Source organism: Neopsephotus bourkii, unplaced genomic scaffold (genome assembly GCF_033783945.1).
Source record: "Neopsephotus bourkii isolate Nb327-2 ecotype Australia unplaced genomic scaffold, CSIRO-AGI_Nbou_v1 NB_1655, whole genome shotgun sequence".
NCBI classification, from domain to species: domain Eukaryota; kingdom Metazoa; phylum Chordata; class Aves; order Psittaciformes; family Psittacidae; genus Neopsephotus; species Neopsephotus bourkii.
The window spans coordinates 1,727,040-1,747,259 of record NW_026902129.1 but is presented as its reverse complement, the minus strand read 5'-3'; the positions used below and the strand labels follow the sequence as shown (position 1 = coordinate 1,747,259).

Below are 20,220 nucleotides of genomic sequence, written 5' to 3'. Positions count from 1 at the left end.
CACAGCTTCTCTGAAGGCAAGGATTCCAGCCCAGCAATGACACGAGTTTTCAGGAGTATTTGTGGGGTGAAAGTGACAGGACTCACGCCAGAAGGCAGGGGACGGCCTGCTCCTCTTCTGCAACTTCCATGTGTTTTCTGCCACTGGGTCAGCTGCAAAGGACAATGAAGGTAAAAGCACCCTTACTGGTCACATAACTACTGAGCTCTCCCTTGTTTAGGGAAAATGCCCTCTTAAGTCAGTCTTGTGTCCAACTCCCTGTAGAACCCATTCCTTGCTCAGAGCAAAGAGGAAAACCAGCACTGGCTCTTGTGGTACTGATGCTCAGAGAGGCCTCCACAGGAGGGCAAGCAAACAGTACAGCAGTACCTCCCTACCACTGCTACCTGCACAAAACCAAGGAGACACGTGAAAAGCCAGAGAGCAATGGCTTTCCCACATGTCAGAACCTGCCAGCCTGTTTCACCCATTTGTAAATCAGGCCTGGAAAGAACTGGCAGGAGGGAACTAAAAAGGCACCTACTTGTGCTAGACCTGTGCATTAAATGCTCAATTCCAACCATATCCTCTAGCAACTACTACCATCCTAGCACGTGAGAGGGAGTATAGCAGAGATACATCTGCACAAGTTAGACACTAACCACAGAAACCAGTGAATCCCCCCAGATTACCTTAGGGGCAGCACACTGCTGTGCAAGTACCAGAAGCTCCCAGGCTGGTTTCTATAAAGCTTCTACTCAAGTGTTCCCTTTTCCACTCAGTTATTTCTCTTCTCTACTGTATTTTCCAGTACTGAAAACAATCATCTCCACAAAGCCTCTTTGCAAGGAGTCCCTGTTAAAGATGCATTCATCACATTATAAGCATTTGAGATATCAATTGTAGGTCTAAAGTACCCACAGAGGAATTGCTGCAGCAGAACTAGAGCCATGCTGTGAAAAGCAACCCGAGTGCTGCCTATTAGCAAGGGCTGCTATAGCTGCAGAGAAAGCAAACACTACTGCAGGCTCAGGCTCAAGGTTCCTCCTGAATTAAATCACAGAGACTGCGAGTTTTCTCCACGGGCAATAAAAAGAGCCCAAAATAAGCAGCCCTAATGAGCAAGTGGCTCTGAAAGCAAACCCCTCAAGCTCCGTGGAAGTGAATGCAGTTGACTGGGAAAAGAAACAGCTCCCCTTGTTTGCCAAGACAGAGCTTGCTCTCCCCTCGTTTGTTGTTGCTGCCAAGAGCTGTGACTTGCATTTTCTTCCGTGTGACAGGGGAGTTTGGTAGCTGCAATCCCCTTCACACAAACGGGCTGTCAGGGCTTACAAGTGTTCCTTAAAAATAGGACCCACCTAATCCCGGTTCAGCTAATTTAATGGGAGTTTCTGCAGTACCGCATGGCTCTCTCAGAGCTAACAGGCAGTAACTCATGCCTGGGACATGACATGGTTTGTTTCCTCTCTTGCCACTCATTTCACAGCTCTGTGTTGATGCAGGCTGCTCTTCTGCAGTTATTTGCATCTCTCCTCTTGATGCTATTCTATGTGCAGCTGAGGATGTTGATTCGCATGCAGATCCCAGTGGAATTATTGCTGGTACCTTTTTGCACAGCTTGCCGGCCATACGGCACTGACAGCTGAATGAAGGGGATGCTGCACCATTCTCAAACCATGACAGGTTCATGCTCCAACATAAACCAGAGCCAACTTCAACATGTTGCTAGTTGCAATAGCAGCTTTAACGAGAACCAGAGCAGACAACTAGACATTGTTTCATGATTCTGCCTGATCTGCTGTGTGCAAGTCATACCTCATGCAGCCCGGTCACCAGAAGTAAACCCCCAGGTTTAATGGTAGCTGCTGCCAAAGCCTTCTCTGCAAAGCAAGATGCCGTGAGCTACAACTACGCATTTCACCAGCCTAATGCCAAATGACACCCCCATAACTGCTGCTGGGCCCTGTGACTTCCTACTGCACCACCACCACCCATCTTCTGGCTGTATCAGTGACAAGCTACCGAAGAGATGACAGCAGCCATCTGTCCAACCTGGGCTGTAAGACTACCAAAGATACAGCAGGTGCCTATTTTTGGCTGGAAGCATCGCGTTTACTGAAAGATGAGAGTGCTTTCATTAGACGAGCTGATGCAGCAGGGAAAAATGAGAGAAGCCTCAGGCATTCAGGGCGCAGTTGCTGAAGCCAACACTCCATTTACCACATGTCACCAGCAGTGTATGTGTGTAGCCAGACACTCAGAATACCTGGCTCTTCAGGTTGGATTACCTGTTGCTTCTAATGCACACCACCCTCTTTAAAGAGACAGCAATGGGGAACACTAACTGCACCTCTGCTTGGACAGCACTAAAACCATGGCATTATACACAACTCCAGCAACAAGCACTGGGCCCACCAGTCACTGCAGTTCTCCTTCGCAGCGCTACTGCTGCTGTAAATAACTGGTTAATAACTTTAAACACACCGAAAGTTATATTCATTTGGATGCTAAAAAACCACCAGCGTTCTTCTGAAACGGAGAGGGAAAACAGTGAAAGGCTTCGAGTTTTCATGTACTTTATTTACAGGCCGCACAATACATTTTATATACAAATGGCTTAAAATAACAAAGAGTAAGCAAGCTGAAGCATAACAGTTTGATTATTTTAAATTAGGTTGTCTCCAAATAACTCCTGCAAGAAAGTATTCTTCACCCTGATAAGCAAAAGTTAGTTTGATTTTAAGTCAACCCAAGGTCGTTTCGTTTTTAAATACAGGATTCAAATCAGTTCTCTGGTGAATCCTTAGTTTCATGACACACTTCCGCATATATAGAACATCCCGAAACTATCAAGAAGGGAAATGGCCAAAATTTCCCCATGTAAAATAGAACCAGTGTAACAGAACAGACTGGAGAAATGGTGTATGTAAAACACTCGCGTGTTTTATTAACAGAAAGAAGAATGCAGGAAATACATGTGAGATTTTTCTCTCTTGGAACCAGAATCCATGGTCTGAGATCTAATTTGCCCGCAGACAAGAGGTATCCTATGTTACTTCAGTACTTCGGTTTGTACTGCACAATTACCTGTTACACTCACCCACTGTAAACTTCACCAAAACTGAAACCGCCTCCTGCACCAAGCAAAAGGAGAAGAGCACCCAAAACCCAAAGGAACTGACATGACAGCGCTTCCAGAAGCACCTCTGCTTCTAGAGAGCACCTCGCTACTGTGGTATGGAGAAAATTCAACACTGACCATGTTTTACGGAAACATAATGAAAATATAGAAGTTTGCCTTCTAAAAATTAATTTTCCCCCAAGAAATTATATTAACTTTTAAGGATACACATATTTTTACACCTTTTCCCAAACACTGCTCCTTCTGTTCAAGATGATAACTAGCAATCCAGGATAAAAGCTGTTTCCTTTTCCTTTGGCTGGTTTTAAGCGTATTACATTAGTCTAAGCATTTTAAGTCATGGTCATAGCAGTCCAGTCGTGCTCACTTCGTGCCTCTTGGTATGACTAAAGACCACTGAATATAAACAATGAAGTACTTGCTACTTGGTAGTCCATGATTACAGCATTTTGCTATGTTTATTTAGGAATACAAACACACAACACTTACTTTTCGATGTAGTGTCCAGGTCTCTGTAGCACACTTTGGAATTGCAGCATGGAAAACATAAACCCAAAGGAACTGGGGGGGGAGGAAGTAACAAAAGCCACGGCTCCACAGAAAAACACCACGGATTTTAGAACGTCTACAACTGCATCAAAAAACGCAAGAGCCACACAATGGAAAATGCCAAACTAGCACAGACCCACTCTGCCGAGTGGAGTTTGTTCCAAAGGGTGAAACTCTGAACTGACATAAGCACCTCCTCATGGGGTTTGATCCAAAGGGAGTTTCCATAGGTCATACACAGGCCCAGGACAAATGGATGTGGACCCACAGTCCTTAAATCTGTCCCGTTCCCTGGCTGCTGACCTGCCCAGACACAGCTCTGGGGTCAGGGATTAAATCCTCCTGCCATGCATCCCAAGGGCTACCCTGCAGAGGGACGGAAGGGCTCCTAACCCATACACAGCCCATGTGCAGCCTCTCCCTGCCCAGCCCAGGGGGAAAGGCTGTCAGAACCAAAATGAGCCCCTGGGGCTGCAGAGAAGGTGATCTCATCATTATCACACATGGAAATATGTTATCTTTCCCTCCAAATTATCCCAACACTGTTGCCCCAGTCAAACAGAGCATTCAAAGTCACAGGTTAGTAGTAAACCTTACACTGAATTTGGGGAAAAGTCACTGTGCAGTATGCAGCTGCCACAGCATGCCAGTTCTGGTTTTGATTCCTCTGGAAGTTCAGCTGTCTATTGCATCTCCTCATTACTCATGCTGTTCTGGTTGGGGTTTTTTCACGGCCAAAGACTGAAATCCATTTTGGTGGAATGATGCAAGATCAGAGCCCATAAGCAGCCGCACTGTCATTTATATGTGCAGAGGGGACTGACTTCTCTGCATTAAATGAGGTGAACTAAAGGACTTGAAAATTTACCTCCAAAAGGGAAGCGGCAGGATGTCTTCCCTGCATATCTGTATTGGAAGTCAAATCATTTAGTCCTCTCAGACCTACCTTCCACATGAACTTACCTGCTTTTTAGGCAACTGTCACCTGCAGTTAAAGTGCAGGAAAGTAACACCAGACTGCACAGTAATGAAAGCAGCTGCCTAAAAGCTCTGCAAGTCTTGCTTCATTCTGACAAAAAGCAATCTGTGTGCGTTACTGTGGGACTGGCTTTGTTAAGGTTTGTAAACAGAAAGCCTCAGCTGACACTGTCCATAGCTAAATGAAATTAATGGGGTTTGCCTTTAAAAACTTACTGGCAGAAAAATGCTACAGGGGATATCCTTACTCAAGGAAAACTCGTTCACGTGTGAAGCATTTGTTGTAATTAAGCACAGGTTACTCAGGTCATATCCATATGCTTATGACCGGGCTGCTTTTCTTTTCAGATCATGGGATTTTTTACTGTGTCTAGTGAAGGCAACTGCCAGACTTACAGGGACATCGGAAGCAGCATGACTCTCTCTCCATTTCTCATTTGCCAGATCCTCAAAAGCTACGTAGTTAGCGAAGGGAGTTTCTCCACGCTCTACAAAGTGGTAGTTAAGCCATATACGAACCAGGATTTTCAGCTAAAACAAAAACAAAACACCAACAACTTTGGCTTCTATTCTGAGTAATCCAAAAAGTCACTGACAAGACTACGTTTGTGATAGTGTAAGTAGAAATTTTACTTTCTTAAAAGTAATAATTAAACACTCAGTTACATAAGGTACCGATTTGTCAACTGGATAATCAGTTGGAAGATTGTTTCCAATATGGGCTTTAAAACATTCTTTTACGTACATGCAAAATATAACCATACCTCCTCTCTGCAGGAGAGAGACCACTTGTTGTCAAAGGAAAAGAAAAACATGCTGGAAGTTGTAATTCATATGAGTGGCTCTTGGTAAGAGTTTGAACTACAGTCATTTTATCAGGTGTTCAGAGAGACTCGATTCCAATCTTAAAATGTTCTGTGGAATGGCAGATATCAAATCGATTAATTGGCACAATCGCAAATTTACAGAGAATCAGAACTAGTGTCAAAACATTCTGCTGTTGCGTTGAATACTGCTCATTTTTCCTTTGGTTACTTCCTATAAACGCAGTATTTGTGGGAAAAAGATGACAGCGTCAGCTTTTCACACAAAATAAGGTACTGCTGTCGACATTTAAGAGAAAAGAAAACCCTATTTCATCACTTGGTAAGGACATACAAAGTATAGTTCATTTGGCAGAGGAACTAAAACACTTACTACAACTCCAGGAGGGAGCTGAGGAAAAACTACACTCAATTCTTCTCCTCACTTCCACTGTTTTCTCATGATGTTCAATTTGGAAATGATACTTCATGAAGGAAAGATCAGGTCTCTAAGTAAGTGGCCCACCTGAAGTAAACAGCACAAGGTTATGACCTATTTCAGTTGCCTAATCTTATCTGAATTTCCATGTTAACTACTGAGGTTTAGGGATTAATTTATTATCTATCTATGAAGTACTTCCAAATGTTTGCAGACCTTAAGCTTCCATGTTAAGGCACTTACCATTCAAGTAAAACAGTTTTTATATAAACAAGCCTGGGAGATGGAGAGAACATTTTACCAGAACATCCGTATTTTTTTCTTTTTTTCTCTTTTTTTTCCTTAAAAGAAAAAAAGAAAAAAAAAGGAACATTGAACAGATATTTATAAAACTTTGCATCAAGAGAAAGGTTGTGGTTTATTCTCTGAAATGAGCACAAAGTACACCTTCCACAATAACACTGAAAGCAGTGCAAAGACTGACAGTGACCTTTGACTAAAGGTAGTTCGGTAAAAAGAAAAATACCAAAGAAATCAGTGCCCTGCTTTGATTGTTGTAAAATTTTTTTTTCCTTTTTTTTCTTTACATAAAAGTTGGTCCAAACTTACAAAAAAAGCACAAATGTGCATAGTTCAGAAGATCTGAAAGAGTGCCATAAAAAGCTGACGTCCCTAAATTTAGCATCCACTTGAAACGGGCAAAATACAAAATAAAATCCAGAGCGAGAGTTTGTGAACATGTACAATCGATTTATCTAGGTTTCAGACAGCATGAGTTTGAAGCGTTTGTCATTTTTCCTACTGTATGCAAGACCCTTTTCCACATAAAAATAAAGCTGTTGAATTAACATCATTCAAGTCTGTTGAGTTGCTGCTTTAAACTGCAGCGAGGGAACAAGATAAACAAAAACCAAACTAAAACCAAGGAAGTTTTTCCAGATAAAAATGATGTGCCTGAGGAAAAACAGATACTCAATATGGTAATCCTCTGCCTCGCCCTCTCACTGCAGATGTGCTAATGTGTCCCCTGTATCCTTGGGAATAGCCCGGTCCTTGGGCAGGAGAAGTCCAAGTCTGTCCATGCATGTGGCCGATGCCACCAGGATTTTCCTGTAAGTTACTTCCGAAGGTATAGTTATGTATTTTTGTGGGCAAAGCATGCGTGCTCTCTGGCCCCACAGGAGCGTCACTGTTGCTGCCCAGAACCGGGATAGGGCCGTGGCTGTATTCAAACCTATGGTCTTTATCTCCACTAAATAGCATGGGGCCAGTGTTGAGGTAAATGTCTCCATAACCAGTTACTGAGCCTGGAAAGGATTCTGAAAAGGCTGACGGAGGAGGGGGAGCACCAGAGTGAGATGAAGCAGTACTGTAGTTATCCAAAGACTGAATATCTGAGTTTCCAAGGAAGCTCCTCCTTTCTAATGCTCCTGATGATCCGCTTCCTATTCCATCACTACTGCCATAATGGGCAGATGAGAAGGAAGACGATCCAAAGTTATCTTTGTAGTCTGGGCCTGGTACGTAGGATTCCCTAGGCTGATAATCCACGCTTGTTTGTACTGGCTCCTCTGTTGTCGCCTGAGCTTGATGCTGAGCAAGCAGCTGCAGAAGGGCTGCTTTCACTCCTGCGTGAGGATCTGTTCCTGAAGAGTTAGTTATAGGCAAATGTTGGTTCTCTGTCCGATAATCAAGGTCTTCATCAGTGAGAGGCGGAGGCTCCGGTGGCTCTGGGGGACGCTGGTCTGGAGGCAAGATCCGAGGGCGCTCTTGTTCGGGTGTTCGGTTTAGAAGCCTCATCTCAGACTGCCTAACCAAATCCTCTTGACCTATGCATATGAGAAAGAAAAGCTTTGGAATAAAAATACATAATAACAATACCAGGAAGGAAGAGGACTCTTTCCTCAAATGATGCAGGCATTTTGTTACTTCAATTCTCATTCAACTTATTGTTTAAATCTATCGGTAGGTAGTCAGATTATTTTAGGGAGGGCAAAAGCTCATTTGCCTCAGGAGGGTGATGTAGGTTTCTCCTCCAAGTAAGACTAACAGGCAAGTAGTTAAAGGAAAATGACACAAACTCCTTAAACAAAAAAACACGCTCAAAAAAATCCCAAGCAAAACTTGACAAACACATAAATACTAGAAAATTCAAAGAAGGGTCACAAAACATTTGCAAATAGGAAGAGAAGTCTTGAGAGACAAAAGGCCACTCAATCAAAAAAACCCCACCCTAAAACACTTCAGAGTGCTTTCAACAGCTCCATCCACCACAGAGCAATACATAAATCACCATAGAGTGAAACTGAAATAGGAATCCAGACAGGTCAACAAGAGAACTCTAAACTTCGAGATGACTAAGGAAGCCACTAATATACCAAAGTGGTAACCTTCAGTCATGTGTGAGTGACAGGAGTAACCTCCTACACAATCTGACACTGAGGACTTGCTCTGGTCAGCATTAAGAACAAAATTAAAACAGCCTCTCCCCTAAAATAGGCTTTACCTAAACACAGTCAAAATTAGCAAATTCCATCTCCAAAATGGCTAGAGAAGACTGTCTTCTCCACCACAACCATCACTAATAAAACCCCAAACCTCCAGAGTAGTGATCAGTGTAACTGCTTCATCAGAAATACTACCAGCACTTGTGTATCTCTTAGAGATCATCTTTTGCTCTGTCTGCACGGTACCTGCTACAGTGAAACACAAACTCTATGATCCATATGTAACGAGTGACAAAAACAACTGAATCGTTTCTCCCATACTCACACCAACTCATATGGTTAACATGTTAACTCTTTATCCCCAAATCACAACATTTTCACTGCTCAAGGTATCTGCCAGTTAGCAATAAAGACCTTCAGTACCTGCAGATGTATATAACGACTTGATCAGATGTGGGTAGCTGGGTGCTGGAGATTCCATGTCCTCCCGGCTGACAGACACAGGAGTGGTGGGCTCTGGAGGCTGCCTGAGTTGTAACGACATTTCATTTCCTGATCCGTTTTCCTTCTCCTCCAACACAAAATCTTTTTGTTTTGTTTGCTGAGCCTTTATTAACTGAGACAACAGAACAGCAAATGCACTCTGCACAGCTGCCTGGGCAGCATCAGTCTCAACTTTAGGCTGATTCAGCTGAGCAGGCGGTACAGGAGGCTGGGTGACCGTCGGCTGTTTGAGAGGCTCCTGCTCTGGTGGCGGTGGTGGTGGTGGCGGTGGCTGCTGCTGCTGTTCTGACTGTTTTTCACCTGCTGACAAAATTCCAGCAGGAAGATTTATTTTATTTAGTTGCTGCTGAGTCTCTGGGTTTACCTTAATATTCAACACTTGGGCAAACTGTGCCAAACTAACACTCGTTTTAGACTGTAGCAGGTTTAGCAGGATTGCCACTTCATTCTGGTTTAACTGCTGTCCAGTGCTTGTTTTAGCTAAAGACAAAAAAGGTGGTTTTAAGTATTATTTAGAACTGACATATTTCAGAAACTCAAAAGACTAATCTAGCATGGCTGACATGAACTGGCAAAGCATGAGTTTGGACAACATAGGAATGGAATGCTTTTACATATTAACTGCCTCTGGGGGAGTACCTATAGGAAATGGAATAGGAAGAGCCAACATAAAGAAAGCGACTTCCAAGGGGTGTGCACACACACTTGGACAGATGAGAAATATCAAGCTGGAGCTCAATTTTCCACAACACAACACAACTAAGCTGGGGCTTAAGGCCACCTGCTTTAGGCAGCTGTAAGATTTCCAATTCCCGCAAAATTCCCTATCTTTGACATATCACATCCCTCTGTTAAAAAGTGGCCATCTGCAAAACGCATTTCCAGTCATATTTTGGCCTGTTCTAATTCAGCATCTGGATTCTAACACCTGCTCAAGTGACCAGGCTCTAGGTGACGCAGAAGCTAGCAAGTATAAATGCAAAAGCACGTGCTGAGTTTGAAGGACAAGTCATCAATCACCCAGTAGCAGGAAAATGCAGGTTTGTGATGGCATACAGTTCCTTCAGTGGAGTTTGCCACGAGTTAAGAGGAGGGTATGATGATGGAGGAGAATATGTATAAGGAAATCAGAATATTAAAGTAGTTTCTTAGTTTCAAGCACCCATTTGTGGCAGTTTATTGTGAGAGAAGTGAAGCAGTATGGATTTCAACATGCCCAATGAGCAGATGACTAGTAGATGAGAGGAAAGCAGTTAAAAAATGAGTATGCGACACTGTACTGGCAGAGCCCTGCTATTTTTTAACCTAGATTAATATGTTCACATTCTCTCCTCTTCTATCCCTGATTCTGCTAATTCACCAATGTATTAATTCATAGCAGATTCAAAGCATGAATGCACGCAAAGCATGAATACACGCAAAAAATGTTAAGTATTTGCTTTCCAAGACTAAGAGCAGGACAGCTGGAAAATGCTGCAAAACCAAAAACCCACTGCCCTACTTGTGGATGTGCACCAGGATACAAGAACTTGGAACCCTATCCAGGCAGGGTCCAGGGGCTTCAATGATTTCATACATTTATATATATAAAATCATCTCTTTGCCAATACATAGAAAATTTCTAAGGCCTTGTGCTGCTGGCTCTCACTCAGATGTCATGATTAACAGTGGATTTTGTAACGTCTGAGGACAGTTTGCTCAACACTCACACTCTTCTCACAATCTCAGTGAAAATTCAGCAGTAAGATGAAAAAAGGGAAACTAACCTACCTATACACACCTATCCTAACTATACTCTTTGGTTAGTTTCAAGCCCATTCCAAGAGCAAACTGTGTCCTGGGAAATCTGTCAGTTTCTATCAGAACAGAATTACTGAGCTCTCATAGCTCCTATTAAATTTTAAGATGTAATCACCAGGGATCCCATTTGTGAATGAGAACATTAGCAGCTGCTTCAAGGTGGTTTTTAACCCCTTATTTTGGGGTGCAACAGTTTTTAAAGCATGCATTTGTACATGGACTTTTTTAGTGTGCCTTATTGATATTATCTAATCTTATCTAATATTACCTAGTTATGGCTTTCACAAGTGTTTTGCTTAGCCAGAAAACACCTCTACGCTAAACTGTCTAAGCTCTATCAAAAATTAAACTGCCTTCTTTTCTACCTAGCTGTATTTCTTTATGTGCAAATGGGCAAATAGCAGTATAGGTCTGAACAATTCCTTCTCTGTTTAGTTTGTTTACATAGCTAGTATTAATGACTAATAGTAGTCTCTCATCAGGCTACCTGTTATAAAAAGTACAAAGAAAATAAATACTATCCTTTAACTTCTAAACAGATTTCATTGGGGGGGGGGATTTTAAGGGCTACAGAAAGTCATGCTTGAAAACGCTGCCAAAACTTTAAGCCAAACATACGGAGTGGCAGAAGCTCACAGCTGGCTTATGGTGCAAAACAGGATGAACAGGAGCAAGAGGCAATAAATTGCACTAAAATATGACCAAAAGATATTATTTTCTATATATCTCTGTACAGAGTATTTAGAGCTCTGCTCTACTGTTAAATGAAAAGTTGATTCAAGATGGTTAGTATCAAAGAACATTCACGCTCTGTGCATGCATTTACTGCGTTTTTTTCAGCTGAACTCCTGTATCAGCACCATGGGGTTTATGGTCACTTTGCACAATCAAAAAGGGTCTAAATTAACCTTACTGGGTATTCAGTTCGGTTTTGTTAGTTCGTATATTTCTACATATTACGAGGGAACTATCACTGAACTACTAAGAATCTCAAATGGTGTCCACACAGGAAACCATTACTTCTCATATTATGTTCGTAAAGTTGGTCTCAAGTAAGATCCTTTAGTTAAGTTTCAGAATTAACAGTTGTGCTATCTACACAGGTAGCTACTTCTTGTTATACCACGTTTTGGGTTGGAGGTTTATTTCTTTACAACTCAGTTCAGCCCCAACCTGGAAAGCCAAGAGTAACGTAACATGCAAAGGGCATCTATTTCATCTGAAATGATGATTGTCCCAAAATCTGCACCAAATAAAGCTCCTCCAATCTATGGAGATTGTCCCAAAATCTGCACCAAATAAAGCTCCTCCAATCTATGGAGACTGCAAGGAATTTAGAGCAGCAGCTGGCTTGTGGGATTAGTGAAGAATTATGGATAAGCAAGAGATAAAATTCTCTCAAAATATACAGCAAAATAATTGCTCTGACCAGATTGCAAAAATAACTTAAAAGGAACACCTAGTTTCCAAAAGCAAAGGTAAATCTTTTGTAACAAGGATTTAACTTACAATACTGCTCCTCCCTCAAGAATCCAGGGGACGTCAGTACTCTGAACACAACACCTAAGATTTCTAGAGGTGCAATCCAAGTAGAAGGTAATTATAAGAACTGAAAATATTACTGACCAAGTGCTACACTAGAGTTGCCCTGAGTTTTGAGTTGGGAAGAAGTTTGCATGCCTTGTGGGGTGTTGGTTCTGCTCTCATCCATGCTGAGAGACAGATCCTTCCTAGGGACTTTAGCTGCTGTTGAGTCATCAGTCATGCCCATCTGCTTCTGTCTTCTGCGTTTCTTACTCCACAGCTCATGGCAATCTTGCCACAAAGGAAGACTGAAAGAAGGATTAGAAATAATCAGTTTTATCACAGATTTTTTTAACCATGTTAGTAAAGTAAATACTCAAGTTATACATAAAGTAACTTGTGAAAGACTGATCTACCGAATTCAGACACATGAGAAAACACTCAAAGCCAGCAAAATCTCAGACTTGCTTTTTCTGGCTGAAATTTCTCACTGACTGCCTATTTCAGAAGCACAGATCCCTCTGGCAGAAAAGGGGAACACGGATCTTAAAATCAGAACCAATGTCATTTTCTTGCATTGGCACTTACAAAAAGCCTAGTTATTTGTGTAATACAAGACTTCAAACATCAATGCTGCACACTTGCTATGAAACAGAATTTGCAGAGTAACAGGTAACAGAATTATTATATGAATATGAAAATGTTTTTTTTCAGGGTATGGGTGACTGATTGCTTTTGACTACTTGTAAAAGTACTAGTGTCTCATGAGTTCAAGTATTTATCTGCAGTAACAGACATGGCTATCTGCTTCACAGTTGTACACCACAGACAACCAAGATGGTATGTGGAAGGGAAGGGAAAAAGGTTTCAAGAGTAAGTAGCATGAATAAACAGCATTTATAACTAGCAAAGCTCAGACACTAGGAACAACATGGGATATTCCAGTCCTTTAAAAGACAGATAAAGGCAAAGGCGAAAATCTCTTAAGGAACTCATCTGTCACCAGTTCTGTTGTTCCATTATTGTTCCCTGCAGGCATCTCAATCCTGATTTCCTAAGGAACACAGAGACCCATCCCATAGGTAACTGAAACACTGAGACAGGCAGTAAAAATAGTGCCTTCTGTTTTCCTATTACCTATCAGTAACTGTCTGATCAGTTCCCTCACCTAGGAACATGGAAAAATTAGGTGACAGGTGACAGATGACAAATGAGAGGTCAGATGCCTCAAGGAAAGGCAATTAGGACAACTGCTTCCTTTATTGTTTCCCTCTGCATACCAGGTCAAAGACCTGCCAAGTACTTAGTCAAAACCAACTGGAAGCAAGCAAGAACTCATTGTGAGAAGTATCTTACAGCCCTTGCAACCAGCACTGTCACTTTCTTTGAAAGAACAGCTGTTTCTTCCCTAAAGCAGAACATTTATTTTCCAGAAGAACAGTTCACACTTTCCTGTGCATGCTCTGTCAGATGTGTGATTTTTCTTAATCTTTAAAAGGACACCAATGACTTGTTTTCAATTTCCCTGTATCACCTCCTATAATGGATACACTTCTGTGTGAGATTTTAAATAAAATTCTTAGATAAAACTCAAACATTTTTCTCAGTTGGTAGCTAATTAAAAAGAAGTCAGGTACAGCCTGCCTTAAAGGTACAATTTACTCAAGCAATACTAAACGTTCTATGTTCTGACAGCTATCTCGAGGGAAGAATGTAAATGGCAGATCCTGTAATGCTTTTTCATTGTTCTTCTTGGCGCCTGTTCCAATATGATTTGTAGTGATTAAAATGGCAATTAAGTCACTGCAAAAACCCTACTGGAAATTGCAATACATTTCCTCTTGGAGAAAACCCGCAGGAAAATCCCTGCACAAAGTATTCACCACTCCTGCCTGTAAAACTAAGAATCTTATATGGCACAGGAAACTATTTATGGTATTTCATTTGAACTCTCTGGTACCTTTGCAGAATTCTATACCCAGTGTCATTCTACCATCAAAGAAGGCAATTCAGATTCATGGGGGACCTCAAAACCCTTGGAAAAAGCAGACACTGATAAACAGAGACACCAGAGAAATGATGTTTTTTTGGCATTAGCAACATTCACGTAAAAGTATTTTTGTAAAGGTAATCAGTAACTAGTTCTAGGAGTAACAGATGAAACAGTTCTCAGATCCTCACAACCACTGCTATCATGGTGTAAAAGTAATTCAGCTACGCAAACATTTTAGTGCAGAATCACCATTAAACAACTATCTATCAACAGTTTTGTTCTGCCACCTCCTACTTCAACTGAAACACAGTGACCTCAGTGAAATCAGTGCATGGTCACATTTTGTACAGGTAAGGGCCTTTACCAAAGGAAATCACTTACTCTGGCGGAGGCATTTTGGATGGTTCCACATCTCGCAGAAACTCACACTGAAGAGCTTGTTCAGCTGTGCAGCGCTTGCTGGGATCCAGGGCAAGCATGTAATCAAATAAGTCTAACGCAGCTGGTGGGATGCTACAAAAGAGCAAAATGGAGAAAAGCAGGGTATTTTTATTTCGAACCATTCTGTGCAAAGTAACTCTTCCAACATAACTGATCAGTAAGTCCTCAGATAACTCATACCCCAGCAAAACCCAAACACAATTGGAGCTCGGTAGTCAAAGGCAGAGATAAACTTCACCTTTTATTACCCATGCACACATATAACCAAAGCTTTGATTTGTGTTAATTTCTTGAAACACTGTCCTTATAAAAAATACCCCCCACCTTTCTAAGCCAATATTATATTGTTACTTTACACTTTGGAATTTAGCACCCAGAGAGTTGCAATTTTGACTAGTCCAAAGACAATAATTCTACTGCTTCAAAGATACAAGTCTCATTAGTACAAACAAGATGATACATTTCTCCTGAAACCCCCAGTAACTGAAGGAGGGAAACAAACCCTTTAAAATAAGCTTATAGCTGTTTTCCATAACTTTCACGTGTGATCTTTGCACAAAAGTAGTCCAGTGGTAGTACTTCAGAATACAGGATTCAGATAACTCCTTGGTGCTGAATGAACTTGTGACCCAAAAGACTGTAATGTTAACCAGACTACATAGTTAGCTCTAGCCAGTTGTCCTAATAAAGAATAATTAAGTAGTCTGAGCTGGTTTTTTTGGACCAGGACAACAAGCAGGTGTACCAATCATGGAAAACAAATTTTTCCTTAGGAAAAAGCTGACAGGTGGTTGAAATTTTAGGGCCGCCTTCCCTCTTTCCGAAGCTTCATTAAGTAAGGGTTAATATAAACTCTCTGTATCTGTATCATGGGAAAGATAAGAACCTAAAAACATTTTTCTTGACACTTAATGTATATTCATTCTCCAGAAAACAGTGAAACTTCATAAAGTCTCCAGGAGTACTTAATGCTATTACAGTTGACTAAACTTATTCTTCATCCTTACAAAGCAAACTCTTCTCTCAGCTTTCGGCGGTACTGCTTCTTTGGTTTCATTGTGTTGAAATAAGCTAATTTTATGACATCAGGCCACACTGCTGGACAAGGACTCCCGCAAATTCGGCTGCATGGAAAAGAAGGGGGGAGAAAGGGTGTGAGATCCAAAACCACAAGCAGGCACAGCTGTCATTTTATTCTTGCATGTACAGTGAATATAGCAATATATATTAGTGTCCAGGTTATTTTATGTCCCTATCTCCCAATGCCAGTGAAGAAAGATACACCAAATGTTTAAAAAAACACTTTTCAGAGAATTTAGCTGACATTGAAGACATGAAGGGGAGAAATCTCAGTAGGGCCTAAGGACAGAAACAAGATCCAACCACTAGGAAACCTGTGTATTTTTTACTTCAGGTTTATGTCTCAAGCCTTATCTATCTTCACAAACGAGTTGCTCAGTCTTATTCCTCCCCAACCCATTTCATGCAACTGAAGATGGTTAAGCACAAGTTGACCAACTTCTGAGTAGAACTAAAGAGGCGTTTTGCAAGGTTTCACACATTCATAAAAGGACAACTTGCAAATACATTTCCCTAGCTCACCCCTCCCATTTATTAGATTTAAGCAGTTACTGTAAGAAACCCAATAATCTCTTAGTTATGCCTCAAATGCTATGCAAAGCAATCTGACTTTACACTGGTTATGAAAATTTCAGGAAGGAAAAAAGAAACAAATGAGTAAATCTGTCTTCTCCTATCAGAATTTACTTCAGCTCTATCATCGCACATTACAGATACACAGGATAAATACAGAATTGTTGCCTGTAACCTGACAATGGGAAGAAGTTGATAAAATTGATATATTAGACAAAAATGCACAGCATCAGTAAGGAAGAAAAATGAACTACAAATGGGCGCTTTCCAGCAGGAGAAGGAAATCACAAAATTTTAAGTTTGCTGTGTGAGAAGTACAAACACAGAGAAAAAGCTCCAAATGACTTCACTGTGATATGCTTCAATGCCATCTAGTGCTCAAAAGCAAAAATTCCCCAGCTCATGAGTTCTTACACTGGAAATGATCACTAAAAACCTCCTAAAAACCTACATTTTTCCAGGCCAGCAAATACCACACCATACAGCAACATGCTACTGTTTAATCTGGTTTGAAAAACATCTCAGTATGTAACTTCAAGTTTGTTATTTCATTTTAAAAGTAATGTTGACCATTTACTATTCAGGTTCTGCAAGGACAGTTCTGTAGGACTTGCCCTCTTTTCCCCTTGTTTCTAGGAGAGAACCTGTCCTCACTTATGAGGTCAATTATGATATCAGAATCAAAAGCAATTTTTGTTTGCTGCATAAAGGGTTAAAAAAAGTAAAGATGCTCTGGTTCCACTGAATTATATATGTACCATTGTATGATTTCTTGAGATTGAGGAAGAAACAGAAATTTCACCTCCATAAAGTGCCTGGCAGTTTGCAAGGGAACAGAAATATTCCCACAAAAATAATAAAGCCCAGGTGTGTGCGTGGAAGGCTTGAACAAGAACTTAGGGCCAACAGCACACCAAGTACCTACTCCTCCCAAATCCCAGTCCATGTTTCCATTTTGATTTGCTATAAGGACGTTGTATTGTCATCTTCAAACTGATAGCTATTTAGAACTTCAGTAACAGGCAACTCCAGCTGCTCTACAGGAAAAAAACCTCTTACTGTTCCACTGTACATTGCTAGGACCACAGAACACCTAGAAAACCCCCTTCTCCTGGTCTGAGCTACAGTCACTTAGTTTATATGCCTCTCAAAACCTTTAGAAGTCTGTCAGAGCAGTAACTGAGAACTTGTAACTGTTTGCAGTGCGTTATCTCTGATTTTAACACTAACAAAAGAAACCCAGCACTTTATGAGGATCCTACTGTGTAGTAATGGTTGGAAGTTACCTTATAAGTTCCAGTTGAGCAAGTTCTTGATTTGCTTGAAATATTGGCTTTTTTGTAAAAAGTTCACCCAGGATACAGCTGTAAAACAGTTTTGCACAATTCCATCATTATGGCTTTCAGTATGAAGTGCCAGAAACATTGAAGATTTATTTTTGGCTTGGTTTTATGTTTGCTACACTTCTGTACCAAACTCTTACCCACAGCTCCAGACATCGATAGCTGGTGTGTATCTTTCTTCTCCCAGCAGAAGTTCAGGAGGCCGATACCATAGTGTAATAACTTTGTTGGTGTATGGTCGGCTGTTGGGGGGAGGAAGAAAGAGAGGACTATCATTTTACTATGATCTCATTTCTGAAAAAGTGATGCTTTGAGGACTTCTCTAATGCTGTTTGAGAGCAGTACAATCTTCCACTCCCCTTTTCATAACTTTAGCCCTGCAAAGCTGCAGCTGCACAAAAGCAAACAACAACATCTGATCACAGCTATAAAAGCACAGGTCGAAGATATAAGTAACAATCACATAGCCATCTCAATGCTACGTGAATTCTCTATCTCAATTATTAGTTAGACAGCATTACTTTATTACATGGCTATCATTTCAGGAGAGGCACCTGCTTGCATAACACCATTAATTTTTGGGCAATTACTGATTATTAGGATAGATAATACAGGACCTCTATAAGCATTTTGAAAAGGAGGAAAAAAAAAAGTCACTTCACTTTTTCCTCTGTAAGTAGATGCAAAAGAGACAAAGCCGCCTTCTTGAACTACATCCTTCAACAATTTTGATTCCAAAGCCTGGACCACTTCCAATATCTTCCTGTATTTTACATCTTCTTTAATTCTCTACAGCTCTAACCAGAAGTTTCGGTCACTGGGAATAATCCTTTTCATTCTCACACTAAAACAAGGATTTCCACTATCTTAGGCACACACTGTTTGTGGACAGGCTGAGATACAGCATCAACAGTTCAGAAAGGAAGGCAGAAAACAGATGTTAGGTTTTGGTTTTGTTTCAACAACAGTGTCTTAAAAGCGATCCTACATTCTTTCAGTTTTAATAATTCACCCTTACAAATACTAGGTAACTCTACATAGAAAGCAGAGTAACATTAAGTATGGAGTTTGAACAACTATAGCATAAAGCCTAACACGGTTTTATAGCACTCTCAGTGGAACAACTATCAGTTCTGCAAAACCACCCGAGGTTTTTTTTCATCCAGAAAGTGCCCAATTCATTTTTATGATGTAGAATGTTTCTGGAAACAATCCTGTAATTTATCATATTTATCTCTGAAGCAAGCATTCCTCTATGAAATGTTTATATGGTATGGACTTTCTCTACAGATATACCACTCATATATATCAGTATATGGTGCTTTTTATTTGAACAGATGTTTTCTTAGACAATCTGTCATATATCCTACTCCAAACATATTAAATCCACCAGAGTAACATTTAAAGCAACCGATGGGAATTTACTTAAAATTAGTTTTTTATTTCCTCCCCATTATGCTCCTACTAAATTCTGTACCCTTTTGAAAAGTACATAATTCTAAATAGCATTAAACCAAATGTAAAATACATGAATTTAGAACAGCAGCCTTTACACACTTCTTGGTATAAATTAATTATGCCCTCCTGCAGGTCAGAATCTACTTGGAAGGAAAATGAATGACAAAGAATTGCCAAAAATCCACTAATGGGATTCTAATTATCCTCCCAAGTTCAACTATTAACTAGCGTAATTGCTTTTTAATCATGGTTTCATTTATAATAGCGTAATAAATGTTGCTGTTTGATATATAGTAAAATCTGTTATTTGCACTATAAAGCTAGTGAAATCTCAATCATTCAATTCTTAATGCATAGTTTCACAAGCAAAATTTAAATTCGATTTAAAAGCAGATGTTAAAAAAAACCAAACAACCCACCATGGTAAACCACAGGAAAAACAAGCAAGTCAGTTTGGTGCATTTTAAAGTAAGAAGGTAGGATGGCATCGATCCCTTTTATTTTAAGTACATTCGAAACAACAGTTAATTACCAGGCAGCTGCTTAAGATTATCTCACCCTGCTACAATACTCAACAGTTTTAGTATCTGTACTTCAGCATACGTTCTGGAAATAACAGCTCAGAAGACAATGAATCTGATGCTATCAGGCTCAACAACAAGCTCAGAGCTCTGTAAGAACACCATAAACTCATAAAGTTAACATTATGGATATTATTTCCCAAATAAGGCGTGCAGAAATCAAAGTAAGCTCAGGAAGCTGATCTCGGTATATCCAACCACCTGATGAACACACTAAGCATAAAGAACATTCAGCCTCAAATTTTAAAATCCAGTTCCACATGACGAACACATGACATTACAATATGAATACTTCAGTTCTTAATCATAAAATCTGTGCACCTGTTTCCTGGAGTACAAGCATAACAAAGCCAAGAACAACAGAAGCACAAGTCACGTGTAGTTTCAGAATAACTTTTATTTCAATTTGTTATCTCCGTTTCCAGCAGATTCAACAGCACTGGCTGCCTAAAGAATACAATGAACCTCTTCAAACGTAAGGTTAAATCTTACACAAAAGTAATGCTTATTGAAAAGACACTGTGTACCAATTTGTGTCAGCCAAAGAATTTGGCTTTCCCTACATCAACTTTGCCTAGATATACTA

General features: G+C 40.5%; 1 protein-coding gene across 6 annotated transcripts in view; it reads right to left on the bottom strand.

Moving 5' to 3' along the window:
- Positions 1-2,538: 2,538 nt before the first annotated feature.
- Positions 2,539-20,220, bottom strand: part of CDK13 (cyclin dependent kinase 13) — a 49,583-nt gene continuing 31,901 nt past the window's right edge. Inside the window, exons 8-14 of one of the 6 annotated variants that reach the window (XM_061374859.1) lie at positions 17,736-17,837; positions 17,539-17,616; positions 15,607-15,723; positions 14,540-14,671; positions 12,268-12,473; positions 8,761-9,321; positions 2,539-7,719 (exon numbers count right to left, since the gene is read on the bottom strand). In XM_061374859.1, the coding sequence (XP_061230843.1) occupies positions 6,863-7,719; positions 8,761-9,321; positions 12,268-12,473; positions 14,540-14,671; positions 15,607-15,723; positions 17,539-17,616; positions 17,736-17,837 (2,053 nt within the window). In that variant the 3' untranslated portion in view covers positions 2,539-6,862. The remainder of the gene's footprint in view (positions 7,720-8,760; positions 9,322-12,267; positions 12,474-14,539; positions 14,672-15,606; positions 15,724-17,538; positions 17,617-17,735; positions 17,838-20,220) is intronic. The other 5 variants (XM_061374862.1, XM_061374863.1, XM_061374861.1 and 2 more) reach the window with 5 other exon arrangements.